Here is a 17598-nt window from a genome sequence, read left to right on the forward strand (position 1 = left end):
GAAAAAGAAGAAAGAAAAGCAAGATACAAATGAAATTGTGTATTATAATAGTTCAAAAGCAGTAACAGCAGGTCTTTTCAAACAAGACTGATATAGAAGGTGCTTGTATCGGGTTAAGCCTGTTGAAATTAATGAAATTTATATATAAAATGGCTGAGTAGGCCCTCCTGGAGCTCGCTTGCTTGTTCACTGCTACACTACATCCACGTGGAATAGCTCCTTTTTTTGTTTGCAGAAACTAGGAGCATTTTCATCCTATTTATAGTTTATTTCTTGGTAGCTGTTGCTAACTTTTTGAGATCACTACCAATCACTTCATTTTTGCCACTACTATAGAAATTCATCAAACATTCTAGTTTCCACTTTTTCCAAATTTCCTCTGATGGAAAGCCCATCTTTTCCCATTCTTGTTCTTCCTCCATCTCTTCGTCCTCATCCTCGTCCTCGTCTTCTTCTACTTGATCCTCGTAACGCAGCATGAAATTAGGCCGATGATCTGTGGATAGTTCACTGATAAAATTAGCTGCATCCACAGCTAACCGATCATGGCGCTCCAGCAAGTGATTCCACTGCTTCAACTGCTCGTATATGAGTTGTTCATCATCCACATTATGAGCAGATTGTGATGCTGCTGTCGCTGCTCCGTTATCGGATAGCAGTTCCTGGGCAATTGTTGCTTGAGTCTCTGCCTCCAACCTTTCTATATCTGGAATGAGCTTGGTTCTTAGCAAAACGCTTAAAATATTGGTCTCTTGCTCGGTTGTGGTGGGTATATAAGGATGAACCATCAGTTTTGGTAGTGTCGCATTGCTCCCCTTTTCGGTATAGCTGTAAAAGTCTTCAGAGAGGGACGCGAATCTTGCGGTCAGAATGTTGAATTTATTGAGTAAGTCTGGCCATGCGAATGGGAATTTGGGTTCTTTTAAATAGGTGAGATGGGAGGAAAATGTCTCTTGCAATGACCATAGTTTGCCTCGAAGAGCATCTAGCTCTTGGTATGTGTTAGGATCGAGTTGTGCTTGTAGTTGTGATTGTTCCATGATCGATGGTAGTTCTTGTTATTTGTTGTACGCGAAAGAGAAGAAAGAAAAGAGGGTTGCTGGACTGTCACTCTGCCTACCCTTTTTAGTAGGGCGGAAAGGCAAGGCATATGGTTCAGACTATGGCTAAGAACTCCATCAAATTTGCAAAAAATTCAAAAGGGAAACAAGACTAATTATATCTAGCTCTATTTTAAGTGTATAATTCATGCGAGATAATGTCTTGTTAGGTAGGGATTAGCCTTTGAAAAAGCATGAAATTAGCTGTGCAAACTGCTATCAGGCAAAATGGCTGGACGCCCTCTTTAAACGCGTTTTAATCCCCGTTAGATAACTCTTCGTCAATCTCTCCATTCGGATGAACTTTTGAACGCTTTTGCTAGATTCTTCGCGAAAGAGTATAAGAAACAGCCAAAAATTATTAAGTAAAGTTTGTTTTTCATCAAATTTCGGTTCGAATGGTACTAGTCTCATTATTTTCTGTCACCAATAATCTAGAGCAAAACGCGAAAATAGAAAAATCAGTTTTTGCCATTTAAATCAAGAATTTGTATATAAAAAGCCTTAGGAAATACTTTTACATAAAAATCCAAGCTTTTCTATCTATTCTTGACAGGAATTCTATAAAAAAAATTCTCGATTTCAGGGCGAAATATCGGACAAATTGTTTTCGCGATTTTTTGCCCTACGGTAGCAAGGATGGAAGGGTCGATTTTGGAACAAAATAAAAATCGAGAAATTGCTACAGGAAGTAAGTACGGATTTATAGAAACACTTTGCGCCAAATCTCATATCATGGAACCTTCAAAAACTGCTCTAAATTGACTCTTCAAGTTGGTACGATTTGGTGTGATTTGAGCTATCAAGTCAGGTTCCTGAAATCAAACAGCAAATCCAAGTGTTGGCAGCGGCTCAATGTAGTTCCTTGGTTTGCTTGCTGCTTCTTGAAAGGTTTTATAAGCAATTCTAATGGGCTAATTGTGATTTTTACTGTAAATTTTGCATTAATTTATTACTATTGGTTGTATTGATGATCATTCCAGATTTATACAATATGTTTGAAGATACAGTTTAGGAAAGCGGTAAGTTTCTTAATGATCAGCAAGCTCTTATCAAATCAGCAAGTCAAACATTATAGTGAAATGAGACAAATTTGAATGTAAAAGCAACTCAACATGTGTTTATTGCGATGTTATTGAGGTTTGTAAATTTGGCAGGAAAATGCATACTATTATAATAATATTCGCTCATCTCTAACAATAAGAACACTAAGCGTATTGCTGCTAAAGCCTGTCTCTAATATTAACAGCCTCTTCATCTAGAGCAGCGTCAAACTTCTCTCCAGTGTTCTTTACAGAGACAGCAACAGGGACAGCATCAACGACACTACCAGGACCAGCGATTAGTCGCCACTTGTACATTGCCTTCATTTCAGTAGCGATAGTAGCAGCAAAAGCATGATAGGTAGTGGCTAAAAGCAAAGTAGCAATGACAGCTATTATGATAAAAGTAGTTTGCATTGTGTATAAATGTAAATGATCAATTATCGAAATCTGGTAGCAGTTGAGACCATTTTCATATACAATATCTGGCCTGAATCACCTATTCATACAATCTCTTCCATTTGTATTTTATCAAGCTTGTTTATCGAATATATATACTGTAAAACATTCAAAAAACGTAGACAAAGAAACCATATCCTTTGAGAATTTTAAAGAATTGTGTGCCGTACAAGGTGAATAAAACCACCAGCAAAGCCGGCAATGGGGAGGGGGCTTGGAGGAGGTGCTAAGCCCATCCACCAAGAACATAGCGCATCTAATTCAACATTTGGTAACATTGAACTATGAAGCAATTTTGTCGTAGCAAAGTGAAGGCGACAACCCGTAGTAACTAAGCATCTAACCCAACATTTGGTAATATTAACCGTAATGGGGATTTTACTGTAGCGAAGCGAAGGTGCAAAACCATAGTATTCAAACAGCAAATTTGGGTTTTCATTCCCATAGTTAATAAGCTTACCAGCAACAAATCACATCAAGATATGCATGAATCAGCTTTAACAAAATCAGTATACTTTCTAATTGAATTAGAGATTGCACAGGCTGCAGAACTACCCTTCCAGTAAATTTCTGCTACCAAAGACGTGATTTATGCCGTGTAAATAAACTCTATAAAGCAATATACAACCAAATTTGACAGCTTTCAAGCCTTAATACCTTGACATGTAGGCTTTCCTGAGCCACCGGAATAACGCTAAACAATTGTACTTGAGTAGTAGTAACTTCCTGACACTTTTGCTCAGCTTTTTAGGCCAAAAAAAAACATGGCCAAAAATCGACCAAAAACCATGAGGTATCCCTCATGGTTTTCATCGAAAATTAAACGATCGCATTTTTCACCTTGAAAACGAAGACTTTCACTATGGCATATATTAATTCAAAATGTTTCTCTCGATCCAAAGCAACCTCTGAAACCACTTTTATGAGGCTTTCATATGCAAAATCTGGCTATTTTAGCTAAAAACCTCATTTCAAATTTTATTAAATTACTCAATAAGTTCAGTCAAAGTATTTATCACAATGAGCACCATTGGAAGCGCCTTGAAAAGTACTTCATGAATGTATTAGGAAATGTAGGTTGATCATCAGAGTTTATGTAGTCGAATCTCGTAAAATAAATTAAAGAAGTCGAAAAAAAGACAAAATTTGTCCAATCGTGAACAGAAAAAAATAGACTGAGTGTGAATCAATTTTGGCGGCGGCCTTGATGCTGCCTGACCCAAATGCCTTTCTGATGATGACAATGATGGTTACGACGCTGATTGCGATGCTGATCAAATGGGAATTATGGTGATAAAAGTACAATTGCTTAGCCCAAATTTTTTTCTTGGGTGTTTTTCCCTATAAAGGTGTCCTTTGCAATGACAAAATCTCAAAAAAAGTTGCTGTAGATCTTACACAAGTTCTTATGGCCAGCTTTATGTCGCCATCCCAAGAGCAACATCCGCGAATGGACACATCCCCCTCCTGACTCTGATATATCCTTTCTTTTACTATTAATTGATTGTTTAAAATCTACTTGATATCTCTGATTTGAATTGTCTTTGGCGAGAGTCCGCAAGGCGACCCTGATATCGAGCGTAGCGAGATAGATTGGCTGGTGCCTTGATACTACATAAAATGATAATCGTGCCATGGCCCACGTTTCCTTCTTCCGCCAACACAATGTGAATTTACTGATTCGACCTGATCATGCGCTGTCTGCAATTTATGTAGTGAGTTACACTTAAGGCTATTTCAAGAAAAACATGAGCTTGATTTACAAAAATGATTTTTATGTCATGATGTTTCGATATGTGTGTTTGTGAATAAAAATACAAAATATACCAAAAGCGATATAGGACAGCTAGTTTTGCTCTTGATGATGTTGTTGTTGAATGGTATCCTTGGCAGCTCTAATCAGCGGTGCGAGAGAATAAAGTGGATCTGCCTTGCGCAAGAAAGGATGTCGAAGTAATTCAGCTGCACTAGGTCTAAAAGAAGGATCCACTTGAAGACACAAAAACAAAAAGTCCTTGAAGATATCACTCAATGACTCAGGGTTCTGCAAATCAGGAGTGCCGTTGTTTGCAATCAAGTAGAGTGCCCGCAAGGGATTCTCATTGAGGTAAGGTGGCTCACCCTCAATCATCTCAATCGCTAAAATACCCAATGACCAGATATCCACTTTTTGGTCGTAAGCCTTTCTAGTCACCACTTCTGGAGCCATCTGTGGTTATTAATAGAGTTAATCACGTTTATCCTTTCTGCCTGTATAGCCACACGTTACCCAATATGGTGTTCCAACTAATGTAGTACGTTTTGATGTAGGTTCATGTAATTGTGCACAAAATCCAAAGTCGGCTATTAGAGTAGGCTATCAGTACACACACTCAATAAAACCTTCAGCCTGACTACTTACTCAATTTGATATCGCCTTGCATACTCAACAGTACATTGTCACTTTTAATGTCTCTATGAATCACTCCATTTGCGTGAAGATGCTTCAATCCCTCAAGCACCTCTTTACATATGGCCGCAATCTGGCCTTCCATGATCATGTTACAGGTAACAACATCAGTCAAACTTCCTCCTTCCATGTATTCCATGACAACCCAAAGATCGCCGTTCCAGAGATATGACTCTATGAAATTGACAATATTCTTTTGTTGAGAACGCTTCATGACCATGATCTCGTTGATAATTAACTCCTTCTTAGGTTGCTTTTCTAAATTCATTTGCTTGATGGCTACGGGCATGGCAAGGTCTTGACGATGAGCAATAAACACACCACCAGAGGCACTATTTTTAGAAGGCAGCATTAGTTGGCCAGTCTTGAGCGTTGATAGCTAAACTTACCCTTGGCCAATCTTGACCATATTCGAATAAATCAACAAAGGATCCGAGTTCAAGCATAATTCCTGTAATTTGCGAATTACATCCTGATCTTTCATGCCTTTTTTCTGGTCCTTGGGTCTCGATTTGACAGTGCCTGGTGGTCCAATTGTTGTTGTTGTTGTTGTTGATGCTGTTGCTGCTGAAGGCTCGTTTTTCATAGATGTCAACTGAGGCATATCACCTTCTCTGCCTCCAAATTCTTCTCCAATAGAAGCAGTTGACTCGGAATTGATGGAATGAACATCGTCTACATACTCTAATCGTATTGTCAAGTCTGAGTTGTATAATGCAATCACCAATACTACTATAAATCTTACCATCCTCGAGCAGTTTCTTTGGTGCAGGCGCGGTATCAGGTTGTTGTTTTGCCGCAATTGTCTCGGTGGTTGCTGCAGAAACCTAATATAACTTTAATGCCTGTCTGGATAGTACACAGAGCGATTCCTTCCTACCAATCCACCTTGGTTTTCTTCTTTGGACTTGGTGATGCGCAATGTCGAGAAGCGTCGAAGCGTCTTTTTGATGCTTTCACTGGATGAGGATTTTCGATCCTGCTGTGGCTCGTCCTCATTGGTACTGACGGATGCACTGGATAGCGTCTTTGGTATCTTGGTCCATACGCCATCCTCCATTTTCTGTTGAGTAGCATCTTGCAGGAATTCAATTGCATGTATAACAGCCTAAAGACAGTTGGGTTATCAATTTACCACTGCAGCCGTCATTTGCTTGGTCTATTTTTACCTGAGGATTGTTCTCTTGTTCTTGCTTTGTGATACCGCTTTGCGTAAGCAAGTTTTGCCATTCTCTTGGTAGACCTGTAAATTCACCTGTATTTAAATCGAATCCTACATGTGTAACATGAACTGTATTATAAGGTGTAGATATATCCATAGGAGGTGAGTTCCTGGTCAATACGCTGTTGTTATTGCTGTTATTGCTGTCCTTGGAGAGGAAATCTACAGACAAGGCACACTGTTAATCAAACGGGCTCTGTTGCATTCAATTCCACTTACCATTGAAGTTGCCCATAAACTTATCAATCACACCTTTAAACTTTGTTTTTTCCCGAGACTTTTCAGTACCCGTGAAAGGTGCTCTATTAGGACCATTTGCAGAGGGTATAACTGGAGATTGCAGCAACGTAGAAGGCGTATGCTCCCCTTTCTCAGGTGAATTCGAGTTGAGATTTGTTGTCACTAGCTTGGGCAGTTTTGACATGTTGTGATTTAACGGGGGCTGTCTCTACTCAAGAAAAGGAGGGGAGAGAGAGAGAGAGAGAGAGAAAGCAAAGAGGGACTAAAGAGAGAGAAAGAAATGAAGAAAAAAAAAGAGAAAAAGAGAGGGTTTAATTCAAAACCACTTGAAAGATATAAATGGCAAGTACAAATTAAGAGAGGAGAAGGAATAATCCTTTGAAGAAGAAGGCTTTCAGATGTCTCGGCTCTCACTGCTGAACGGCTATAGACAGTCTAGTAAGCTGAATGAACGAAACAAGAGTCCATGATAGCAACAAGATATTACATTTTACTGCCAAATGCTATGTTAAAGAGGTCGCCATGATGATTACATTCGAAAGGGGGAATGTCGCCGCCTCAAAGCGCAACTTAGTTTCTCAAGCAGCCGCCTTGGCTGGTTCATGCCTACCATTTCAGCATGGAAAAAACAAAAAAAAAAAGTCGTCTGATTCGAATATTTCCCGCATTATATCATGTTGAAATCCCTCTCGCCCCATATGAATCCCTTTTACACACATATTTTTTCCTAATATACAAAACATGTCAACAGATACCAAACCACGAAGAGTCTTGATAGGCTATGACCACACAGAGGTATCCAATGCAGCCATGGAGTGGATCATCAACAAGAGAGCTGTGTTTGCTGATGATGAAATTACTCTGGCCATCATCGTCAATGATGATGCGATAGCTGTTGAAGGCACATTTGGCTTAGAAGCAGCGGTAGCAGGTCCTGCAGGTTGGCTTGCAGATGACTACAGAGAGCGCGTATCCAAGGTAGAGAGAGAATCAACAGCTGCATTAAACGCTGTTGTGGAGTGGTTTGCAAGTAAAGGAGTAAGTGCGGTCTGATGGATTTGAGAGGGCATCTTTTTTCTTACGGGCATGGCAGATCACAGTGATCCCCAGAATACTTAGCGGCGAGCCAGGAGAGACTTTGAAGGACTTTGCAGAAGCAAACAAAGTGGATTTGGTGATTGTGGGTAGTCGAGGATTGGGCTTCTTCAAGAGGTACGTACCACAAGCTGACATTATGGTTTCCCAGAGCAACATGCTGAAGACATACCTGAAAATAGACAATTTATCGGCTCTGTATCTGATTATTTGATTCATCATTTAAAGTGCTCTGTGCTAGTAGTGAAAGACGATTGCCATTCTGTGAATAACGATAAGAAATAAAATAACTTGGTTTGTCTATATGACGTTGTTGTAGTCCACATGGATAAACATGCAGATTTAGATATTTCAAAAAGTGGGGTCAAATTTAGAAGCTGCAAAGCCAACAAATTCAAGGCTTGTGGGTGTACAGATGCATTTGTAAATAAACAGTTTAGGTTTCACATCAGAAATTTAGAATATAAAGAGAGGCAGAAATTCATCATGTTCTTTCTTTCACACTAAAACTTCCACAAAATGTTCAACTTTACTCATAGCCGTACTACCTCTGATGCCTCTGATGCCTCAAACTGGTCCTGTGGGTCGGATGTAAGCAGCCTTCACTCTCTGCTTTTAAATGAACCACCCAAGCAACCCAATGTCAAGTTCTCCAAGGTCATCATTGTAAACGATACTACCACTGCCTACATTATGAAAAACTCGGTACTGCCTGGCTCCACCAAAGACGTCATTGATCGATACTATTCCAATTAGCATATATACAATTCATACAAACAAACAAGCACTATATCACTTTTTTTTTCTGTAAATAATTCATATTATATTTTATTCTGCACATATATATCTCTTCCTAATAAACATTATCTTTTTCTATTGTAAACATTGATTTGATTTTAGTAAACTCCACGAGTGTCTTCATTTTTAAAGTTGCAGCATGTTTCAAATATATGTTTCTGTGAGCTTTCTGAAATCCAAGTAGGCCATGCTACTACATGTCACTTTCATACCGTATGTTGCAATTATTCCAAATAGAAGGGTGTATAGCGCCCTATTCGCTATTGCCTACTGCAAAGAAGTCGCATTAGTTTCAGCGCTACACTAGGCGCTCAAGATTGCATGCATAAGCTACGTATTGTGTGGATACATACAGCCAAGGCTGATAGCTACAGCTCCTATCGAACCAATTACCTCATGCTAACCATGTCCCAAAGTCTGATTCTGCTGGGAATAATATGAGTCAGTGTCTCAACCGTATCAATCAATGGATTTTACTATTATTACCTTGAAACCGCTCAAGTAATGGTTTGTAAGAATCCATGATTATGGCCTGGTATAAAACACAAGAGTCTTGCCTGCAACGGGCATGAATAGCGCTTACACCACAATCATACAGAAATGGAGCTGAGTGTATATTAGTGTAAAACCATTACATAGTCTTTGTTAAATGTACTAGATTGATAGAATATATACAGGTATAATATGTATCTTGGTGTATTATTTAGGGACTTTTCCATCAAAAGTGTTGTCCTTGGCCCAAGCTTCGCTGTCCTTTATGATCCGCTTGCCCAGGTAGCTGGAGAATACCAGCGTTGCAGTTGTCATGCCCACTACGACAACAATTACCATGATATTACTGTACAGAACAATCTGATCGAGCGTCAATGTGCTCTTGATCATGATGACCTTGGCAACAAATTCAGCCATGAGAAGAACACCCCAGGCACCGCAAATGATGTAGCAAAACTTGCGGTAAAATGCGCTGTTGTACCATATCCATTCTGATCTCTTCATTGATCTGTCATTTCCCTCCTTGTCTTTCCATTCTACAGGAGGCTGCTCAATCATCAATTGTTGAGTGAATAAGAAGACAATAGGACGAACAGTGAACCATTTTGTGCGAATTGGGACCAGTGTCAGCAAGAACAACGCGCCGACGACAGCAGTGATTGTAGAATCACGTAGCAAGGTCAAACGTGCATCACCTATTAGTATACATAAGATACTGACCTAAGAGAGTAAGCTATTCTGATACACTAACCACTAATAGCTGATAGCACTGCTGAAATGATAAATCCTGCAACAAAGATGCAGCCCAACACATCGACACGTCGTTTCTTCCAGAATACGTAAAACACATGCAATAATGGAGGTATGCCAGAAATGATCAGGGCCACCAAAGGACTAAGCCATATTTTCAGTATATAATAGAGAGCTAACGGTATGCCAGCATTGATGACTAGCATTAGCACCATGGGCCGAAGATAGGTCCAATAGAGTCTAATCACTTGATATGTATTTAACTTCGTCCTTTCCTCTGTGTTTTTATCTAGTCTATTAGTTTCGATCAAGGACTCCTCATCAGTAGATATAGAGGAGGATGAAGGTTTAGCACCGGATATTGCATATCTCACATCATGATGGACTGTGTCTGTCTTGGTCAATTCTTCTTTGAAGCTCCCGCTCGCTGACTGATGTTGCATTTGTATAAATTGCATAGACTCAGTGGCTTGATCAACTAGTTTCTCTATTGTCCACAAAATGGCCTTTTATATAATCTTAAATTTGATAAGTGTAACAATACAAGTGCTAAGCTGAGAAGAAATCACTTTTGCTAAGCAAATCAATTCGTTCAGCCTGTATCTCGATTGTTTACCAAAAATGCATAATGACGCAGATCCTCTTCCTATAAAGCAAACAAAAAATGGCTGAAGGAACCCGAAAACTTTGATCATGCGCATAACAATATTGGTAAGACAACCTCTGTGTACATGTGGCCCATGGATCAAAGATAAATGAAAACAATTATATTTAATTTCATTCTAATCATTTATATCACTGCATGCTTGGCTTTCTCTAGCTTCCATTCTCTTGTTAAGCGAGATCAATTGGCTTTATTTTCTTTTGCATTGCCTTTGTACATATAGTTGTTGCTCAGCTCGATGATCGACCGAAATAGCTTTAGTGATTACTATTTTGTGCTATTTAGCAGAAATAACATGTGGCTAAGAAAGCATATCTAGAATTCTGTCGTTACAACAGCCTGAAAGAGTATACTGAGTGATACCTTTTTTTTTTAATTAAAAAAATTGTAGGCATGATTTCAGATATGCTTAATTGTATCTGCTGAATGTCAGGACAAAACGACACAGATAGAAGCGATATTATTTAGGACCCAAACTCCTCAATACCAAGTGGATGATCTCATGAAGTTTATTTTCTAAGGTATTGAATTTCACAATTCCCAACAAAGACTATATCATTTGTATTTTGATAGAGTAATCTAACAGTAGCATGATTGTATGACATGCTGGGTTTACAGTGGAATTGTCAAATGCATTTTGAATATTATGTTAGAGTGACAATTTTGCAATTCGCAAATAAACGAGCAGTCTGTAACTACTTGTTCATGTATTAAATATACAAAAGCCACAGCAAAATTAAAGCAGATTATCAAGTATGGGCTATAGTCCATTTTATTTGAAATCCTCTTCTCATTAGCTTACAAACGTCGATCGTCTTCATGGGAAAGGCATTTTTGCCTTATTTTGAAAATTTCTCTATTTCTTACCAACTCTTTCAATCTAGATTTCAATAATTACTCCTCCATCGTTCTTCTCGCAAAATTTGGTTGTACGAACATGCTACTTTCAAAGCTCTGACATAAATAACAGCCTAAAATTTGATTTTGGATGATAGCACGAACCTCAGCGAGACGAAAAATATTCTTGTAAATACGAAACCTTTGATATGAGGTAAAAAATAGCAACCCATTACATTGGAACATGTTGGATGTTAATTATAAACAACGCATGTTTGGCGGCGGGGCGTTTGGTATTATTAGTAGGTTCTCCTGGTATTACTTAAGGTAGCAGTGTACTAATAATGTTGTACCTATATGGCTTTTTTCTTTCCATATAATTGTTATATCAAATGTTATAGCAAGGTCTCACACTAAAGGTTTTAGGCTATTCTTAGGTCCTTTGGTTAAATCATGCTAATCATGATTTACAAATCAATTGTTGGGTAGATAGTAAACCTATTTGTATTATAGTTCATCATCATGCTGTAAACCCTAGCATAATGAAAAAGTATATAAATGCATCCTTGGGATGCATTCTCAATAAAAGTGCAATTCTTTGGCAGATTCAATTTTACATTGTATTTTGACATAACAATAATATCAAGTTTAATGGACATCACTCACATGCCGCTGTTTAATGCATGCTAGATCGAATAATTGCATCTTATCTTACTTTTGAATAAAGAAGAATTTAAATTGTACCAATATTTAAATACATTTTTATTACAGACACAAAATGATAATACATGACAGATCAATAAGAAATTAACTAGTTGTAACCCTTTGTTGTCTCAACCTCTCAGCCAATCAGATTGCGTAGAAAACTCCGCTGACCTAAAAAAAATTGCGAGGGTTTCCCCCTGTTTTGATGTGAGGCAAAATTTTAAGCGCCGCTATAATAGCAATATAGCCGCTGCTATCATCAAACTTCCCCCAGGTGCTAGAGCATGCCTTACTTACACCACCTAGCTTTAAATACTGGCATTGAGACCCTCAATCATCACTAAAGTAAGTAGCGATAACCAAGTGGAGGCAGCCTATCTACCTCCTAGCCTCGGATAGAGTCTTGTTGAGCTTCAGGGATAGGCACATCCACACAACGTAAAGAGGTATGCTTCTAAAGAAACATAATGATAAAAGAAAGAAGAAAAGAACATATTACTATAATATTATAGTAGCAAGTAGGCAAAAAAGAAACACTCACACGAAGCGAGTCAAAGAAAAGCATAACAAACACAACATTAAAGATGTTTAAAAAGGCTCGTTGCTGTTGCAAGAAAAATGCACACATGAGCAACGCGCATGGTAGTAATAGTCGGATGTAAAGCAACCTGACACAAATATGCACAACTGCAAAAGCAACAGTGGCATTATAAGTTCGCGATACAACATGATGACTAATGTTGTTTCATGTAAAGCTACAGAGGAAACACTACCAACAAAAGAAAAAGAAGAAGAAAAAAGCGCAACAAGGCAAACATCATGAATGCATTATCACGAGAAAGGAAGCAATAATATAAGCGTTCAAAGAAGTTTTATATCATTGCGACCAGAAGAAAAAGGATACTTACCACTTACCACAGCCACAGATAGACCAGAAGAGTATAGGCAATCACCGGAGACAGACCAGAGAACGAGCATGCACCAAGTACAGTAGACCAGCAAAACCCAGATTAGCAGCAGCAACAGCAGCAACACCAGCACCATAGAAAAACTATAGAACGAACGCCATCAGCAGAGAATAGAAAAAGACCAAAGAAGCAACCACCAGACATGATGAACCAAAGAAGCAGATAGCAGAGGTAGCAGAGAAGTAATGGCAGTAACACCCGCATCAAACAGTCAAAAAGAATCATCAAAACCTAATAAAAAATTCAATTAGTGTTAATTCTACGCCTTCCAGTGCTCGTTATAGAATGGTACCTAACATATTCCACTTCAAAGAAGCAGTATCAAGTTCTTCCAACAGTACAAGACAGAGCTATCAGAAGCTAGAGTGTTATTTTCAATCAAACGGTTTCCAAAACGACCATGGTTTGATGCTAAACGCGTTTTGCAAAAAGGGAAAAAAAAAGGGGTGTGGAAAAAATGAGGCAGCGCCCTATCCGACGTCACGGCCAGTAGATTTGGTCTCAGTCTTTTGCCGTGGCAGCCATAACTGCGGCAATTTAATTTGAATTTGTGCAGTGGGCATTTTCGTGTTCAAACTTGACCTGATCTGACATCTTTCAAACGCTTTTGTCAAATTTGACTATGGAAACTGTGGTTGTCACACCCAGCTTTCTAATATAACTTTAGAGGACTAGAAAAGCCGCATCGAATGGTACTGATTATATTCCGCTTTCAGACCGAAAATAATGAGCAATTTGCAAAAATATGAAAAGAGATTTTCTGTGATTATGTCAAAATTTAGCATATACAAGTGTTATAGAAAGAGCTTCCAGTGTTGCATTCCGTCTTTACAATCAATTTTATCTTATATGTGTTATAGGAAAAGTCTTCATTTTTGTGGCGAAAAACGCGATCGTTTGATTTTCAGTGAAAACTTTTTTTTTTGGATGATATTATTTTATTAGAATAGTAATTAGAAATAAATCAAATGCATCAAAGAGATGGACAAGTGTATGGAGATAAAGTGACTTGCCATATATAAATCTTGAATAATAAACTAATGGGAGAGTTGCCTAAGATTTGACAATCTTAACAGTTCTTTGCGGATGTGGCGACAGACTTGGATGGCATTAAAGGGGATGAGGTTGTAAAACTGTTGATAATGGTGTCTCAAGATAGTACGCATAATAGTGGCAAAGAGGTCATATATGGTGATGTGTAAGTCATAATTGTAGATATAATAATGCTTCAGTTTGAAGTGCATAACTGAGTTGCAGATAAGTTGTGGATCGGCGGTTTTGGGGTAGCTAAGGAACTCGTTGAAGGATTTTCAATGAAAACCATGAGGGGTACCTCATGCGTTTTGGTCGAATTTTGTCCATGTTTTTTTTTGGTCCCCAAAATGTTGAGCAAAGGTGTCAGCAAATAAATGCTGAGCGAAAGCAATTGTTTGGCGCTCTTCTGGCTGTCTAAAACGGCTTCTAACACGAGAAAACACGACTCGAATACATACAAATTAAGCTACGGTTTGCTTACTTTTGAATAGTAAGAGGCAATGCAGGTATGCTGTCTGCTCCTATATAAGCCGTTTTCATTTTTACAGACCCTGGGCATTGTGGAAGATTCAGATCCCAAGCTACAAATTATTTATGAAGATTTTCACTTGGTAGGAAAGAGCGAAAACCAAGAATTTAGTATATATCAGTAGAATACACAACGTGTTATCATTGTAAAGTGGTTGTTTTGTAACAGTCTTGGCGTTAAATAGTAGTATGCCTCATTAAAGAAGGCAGCATGTTTTTCTGAACGCATTTAATATACGCACATTTGTTTTATTTAACTTGATTGTATTCAAATCCCTAGGCGTATTTGTTTGGGACCGATATCAGATGCGTAGTATAAAGTAATGCGTGCATTAAAAGAAAAGCTGTATTAAGTTGCTATGGTGAATTTGCATATTTAGCAATTCGTTACTGGATGCGACATTCATTGACAGTAAAGCAATCCCTCGTAAAATGAGTATCTTTTTCTTTCCATATCAAACATCAGGAAATACAGCAAACTTTAATATAACGATTTATGCTTTTATGCGAGTGATTCTTGCATAATCAACCGTGGATATAGGTGTTAACCAGAAAAGACATCGGCTGAAGAGGGCGAATATTCATGCGATTATGCAATGGATGTACATAATAAGTATTGTTGCGCCAAAACCTTCCAGCACAGCTTTGCAATATTTCGTACTTGTTTTTAAAAGATACATGTTATATGTAGGGCTCAAGCTGTTTGAAAAGCATTATTGTTAATTTGATAGGTGTGAAAGGAGGCTTTATTAATTTTTTCATGTATATATGTAGTATGTCATGGATATTAAGAAAATAATGAGTACCATGTAGTATTTTTTTTTTATCATTTACAGAATAGAGCAATGACCAGCACAGCTAATTTAATGATCTCTCGCTTAACCTTCTGACTAATCCGGGCTCTTCTTTCACCAAGATGAATGTAGCAGGCTTGTTCAATATAACCACACGTGAAAATGTCACACGCCGCCTCATCTCTGGCCTTTCTCTGTTGATTAATATACCACAAGGAGCTGAAGAATCAGAGTTTGATCGATACAAACGAGAGTTTTTAATTGCCATTTGCCAAGAGAAATGAGAAATGAGAAATGATGAATGCCAAATGATAATTTCTCTCGATAACAAGAAACAGAAAGGGTCCACTATTTATATATTTGCAAACAGTGGTTCATTTCATAACATATAGTTGATCCAGCATCTGACAAAAAGAATCTGGGTCTGGCCTTCACACATAATATAACACTATTCAGAAACCAAACGAGATCAGGTCTGAAATGACTAATTTGGGTTTTTACCGGGCTTGTTCCAATTCGAGCAAGGCAAATGCCCCTTTATTTTTGAGAGTGATAAAATAGCCTTTTTGCATGCACTTACATACACTCTACTTACACCCATGCTGGTCTCTGAAGCATCAAGATAACGTAGCATTAACAGCCTCATATGAGATATGCACATGCAGTTGTTTGTCTTTACACTCATTCAGCGAATTCCAGGACTTCTCTTTGGAAGATAGACAGCAAGTAAACTTGATTTAAAGTAATGTCAAATAGATTGCTCTGATATGCACTAATGAATCGAACGAAATTACGTAATATTCAAGATCTAATGTATTCTTTTATTTAGTTGGAGACATCATAAGTAATGCCGACATGACGAAGACGATCAATCAAATCAGTCTCCCAGAATGCAGTTGCTGGAGTCAATACACCGCTGGGCACATAGCCCTGACTCTTGTTATTCAAAATAGCCATAGCACATTGCAAGACGATACGAGGCGTGGCAACATAGCCAGATTCAGGACCACGTACAACCACTTTGATGTTTCTATTGGGAGGTACATTGTAATGAGGGTTCAATGCATGATCATAGCCCTTGGATCGAAGAATAATTTCAAACGAACATTGATCCAGCTGTGTCTCGGTGGGATGCTCTTTGGAAAACAAACCAGCAGAGAACTTTTCAGGGTAGCTCAACAAGAGGTTTCGGCCCCAAGGAGACCCAGCCAGGAAACTAAAGATGAAGCCATAAATGGTGTATAAAATAACAGCCCAAAGCGATGGCAGCAGTAAATAGGCGGCAAATTGGATAGGTGGAGGCAATACGGCATCTGGCTTTTGCTTTTCCGGTTGAGCTAGTCCAGTAAGAAAGATTTGTTGAGAGAGACGAACAATGGAAGGGTCGGCAAATACAAATGGAACATGGTAGCCGAATTCTTCATCTTTGTGAGCGCCCTTGTGAAAATGAAGTTTCTCGCCTTGAGGGTGAGGAAGCTTCTTTAATGTAGATGCTTTACGAATCTCTCTCAAAAGCTCAGCAGATCCAAATCCATGAACTATAAAAAGGCAGAGCCGTTTGAGTGTCTCAAGAGAGGGTGGTGGTCACCATGTTATTTTTACCTGCAGACTCAAAAGTAGCGTATCCGCCTCGCATACCATCAGGACCGACATGCACCTTCAAGAACATTTCGATGGATTCAGGCACCCATCCGTGTTGGGTGTAGAGGTTTTTGGTGTACACAACGCCCATGTCAGTAGGTACCTATTTAGAGACATCCCCATTAGTCATGCGCATTTCATTGCATTGATATAGTTAAGCTTACACTATCAAAACCACAGGAATGAACAATGGTAACATGATTAGCAGCTGCCTTGTCTTGGTAGGTACGTTGCATACGCTCAACGAATTCGGGTTCGCCTAATGGACGGTTATACACTCTAATTCTGTATTGTTATTTTAGCAATTTTACCTGTAACATCTACATAATCACAGCTGTTTTCAACACAAGAACGTACAACGTATTCTCCCATAAAACGGAAGGGACCCACAGCGTTAATGATGACTTTGGTTTGACTTGTCATGGCATCCAACTGTTCTCTTTGAGTTACATTAGCGACTAGAACGGTAGGTTTGCCAATAGTTGCATTAGGATATCTGTTTGTCATTTCGTTTATGATGTCCTCGAGTTTCTCGGCACTTCTTCCAGCAATGGCCCAACGGAAACTTGGAGGATAAAAGTCTGGTTTATTGACGGATAGTTCAAATACATGTCTCACGATTTGCTTTCCTGTGAGCCCAGTGGCACCGAATACAGTAATGTCAAATACTTTGTTGCTCATCTTTTGTTTCGGCCGAGAAATAGATATAGATGAGTGTGGAAAAGAAGCAGCAGTAATAGCGGTAGGAGATAAAAGTTTGTTTATGTAGACATGTGCG

The 17598-nt window shown here is 38.6% G+C and overlaps 7 protein-coding genes across 7 annotated transcripts; 2 read left to right on the top strand and 5 right to left on the bottom strand.

Moving 5' to 3' along the window:
* Positions 1-266: 266 nt before the first annotated feature.
* Positions 267-1040, bottom strand: cmk1_2 (Calcium/calmodulin-dependent protein kinase type I; the record flags this gene model as incomplete). The annotated part of the gene is made up of 1 exon (XM_064831461.1): positions 267-1040. The coding sequence occupies one exon, from the start codon at positions 1038-1040 to the stop codon at positions 267-269; it is 774 nt and encodes a 257-aa protein (XP_064677741.1).
* Positions 1041-2323: 1283 nt separating this feature from the next.
* Positions 2324-2560, bottom strand: COX10 (Protoheme IX farnesyltransferase, mitochondrial; the record flags this gene model as incomplete). Its single annotated transcript, XM_064831462.1, has 1 exon — positions 2324-2560. One exon carries the CDS (start codon positions 2558-2560, stop codon positions 2324-2326), a length of 237 nt encoding a protein of 78 aa, XP_064677742.1.
* A 1888-nt stretch (positions 2561-4448) lies between these two features.
* On the bottom strand, positions 4449-6697 carry ATC70_012287 (uncharacterized protein; the record flags this gene model as incomplete). Its single annotated transcript, XM_064831463.1, has 8 exons — positions 4449-4811; positions 4872-4945; positions 5004-5383; positions 5441-5735; positions 5797-5878; positions 5932-6159; positions 6221-6435; positions 6493-6697. The coding sequence occupies 8 exons, from the start codon at positions 6695-6697 to the stop codon at positions 4449-4451; spliced, it is 1842 nt and encodes a 613-aa protein (XP_064677743.1).
* Positions 6698-7254: 557 nt separating this feature from the next.
* SSU72 (RNA polymerase II subunit A C-terminal domain phosphatase) lies at positions 7255-7893 on the top strand (the record flags this gene model as incomplete). The annotated part of the gene is made up of 3 exons (XM_064831464.1): positions 7255-7551; positions 7607-7725; positions 7791-7893. The coding sequence occupies 3 exons, from the start codon at positions 7255-7257 to the stop codon at positions 7891-7893; spliced, it is 519 nt and encodes a 172-aa protein (XP_064677744.1).
* A 234-nt stretch (positions 7894-8127) lies between these two features.
* On the top strand, positions 8128-8364 carry ATC70_012289 (uncharacterized protein; the record flags this gene model as incomplete). The annotated part of the gene is made up of 1 exon (XM_064831465.1): positions 8128-8364. The coding sequence occupies one exon, from the start codon at positions 8128-8130 to the stop codon at positions 8362-8364; it is 237 nt and encodes a 78-aa protein (XP_064677745.1).
* A 741-nt stretch (positions 8365-9105) lies between these two features.
* Positions 9106-10091, bottom strand: ATC70_012290 (uncharacterized protein; the record flags this gene model as incomplete). Its single annotated transcript, XM_064831466.1, has 2 exons — positions 9106-9593; positions 9650-10091. 2 exons carry the CDS (start codon positions 10089-10091, stop codon positions 9106-9108), a joined length of 930 nt encoding a protein of 309 aa, XP_064677746.1.
* Positions 10092-16004: 5913 nt separating this feature from the next.
* On the bottom strand, positions 16005-17501 carry ATC70_012291 (uncharacterized protein; the record flags this gene model as incomplete). The annotated part of the gene is made up of 4 exons (XM_064831467.1): positions 16005-16717; positions 16782-16923; positions 16985-17079; positions 17132-17501. The coding sequence occupies 4 exons, from the start codon at positions 17499-17501 to the stop codon at positions 16005-16007; spliced, it is 1320 nt and encodes a 439-aa protein (XP_064677747.1).
* Between the last annotated feature and the right edge of the window lie 97 nt (positions 17502-17598).

This window comes from Mucor velutinosus (genome assembly GCF_035048745.1).
Source record: "Mucor velutinosus strain NIH1002 chromosome Unknown tig00001569, whole genome shotgun sequence".
Taxonomy (NCBI): domain Eukaryota; kingdom Fungi; phylum Mucoromycota; class Mucoromycetes; order Mucorales; family Mucoraceae; genus Mucor; species Mucor velutinosus.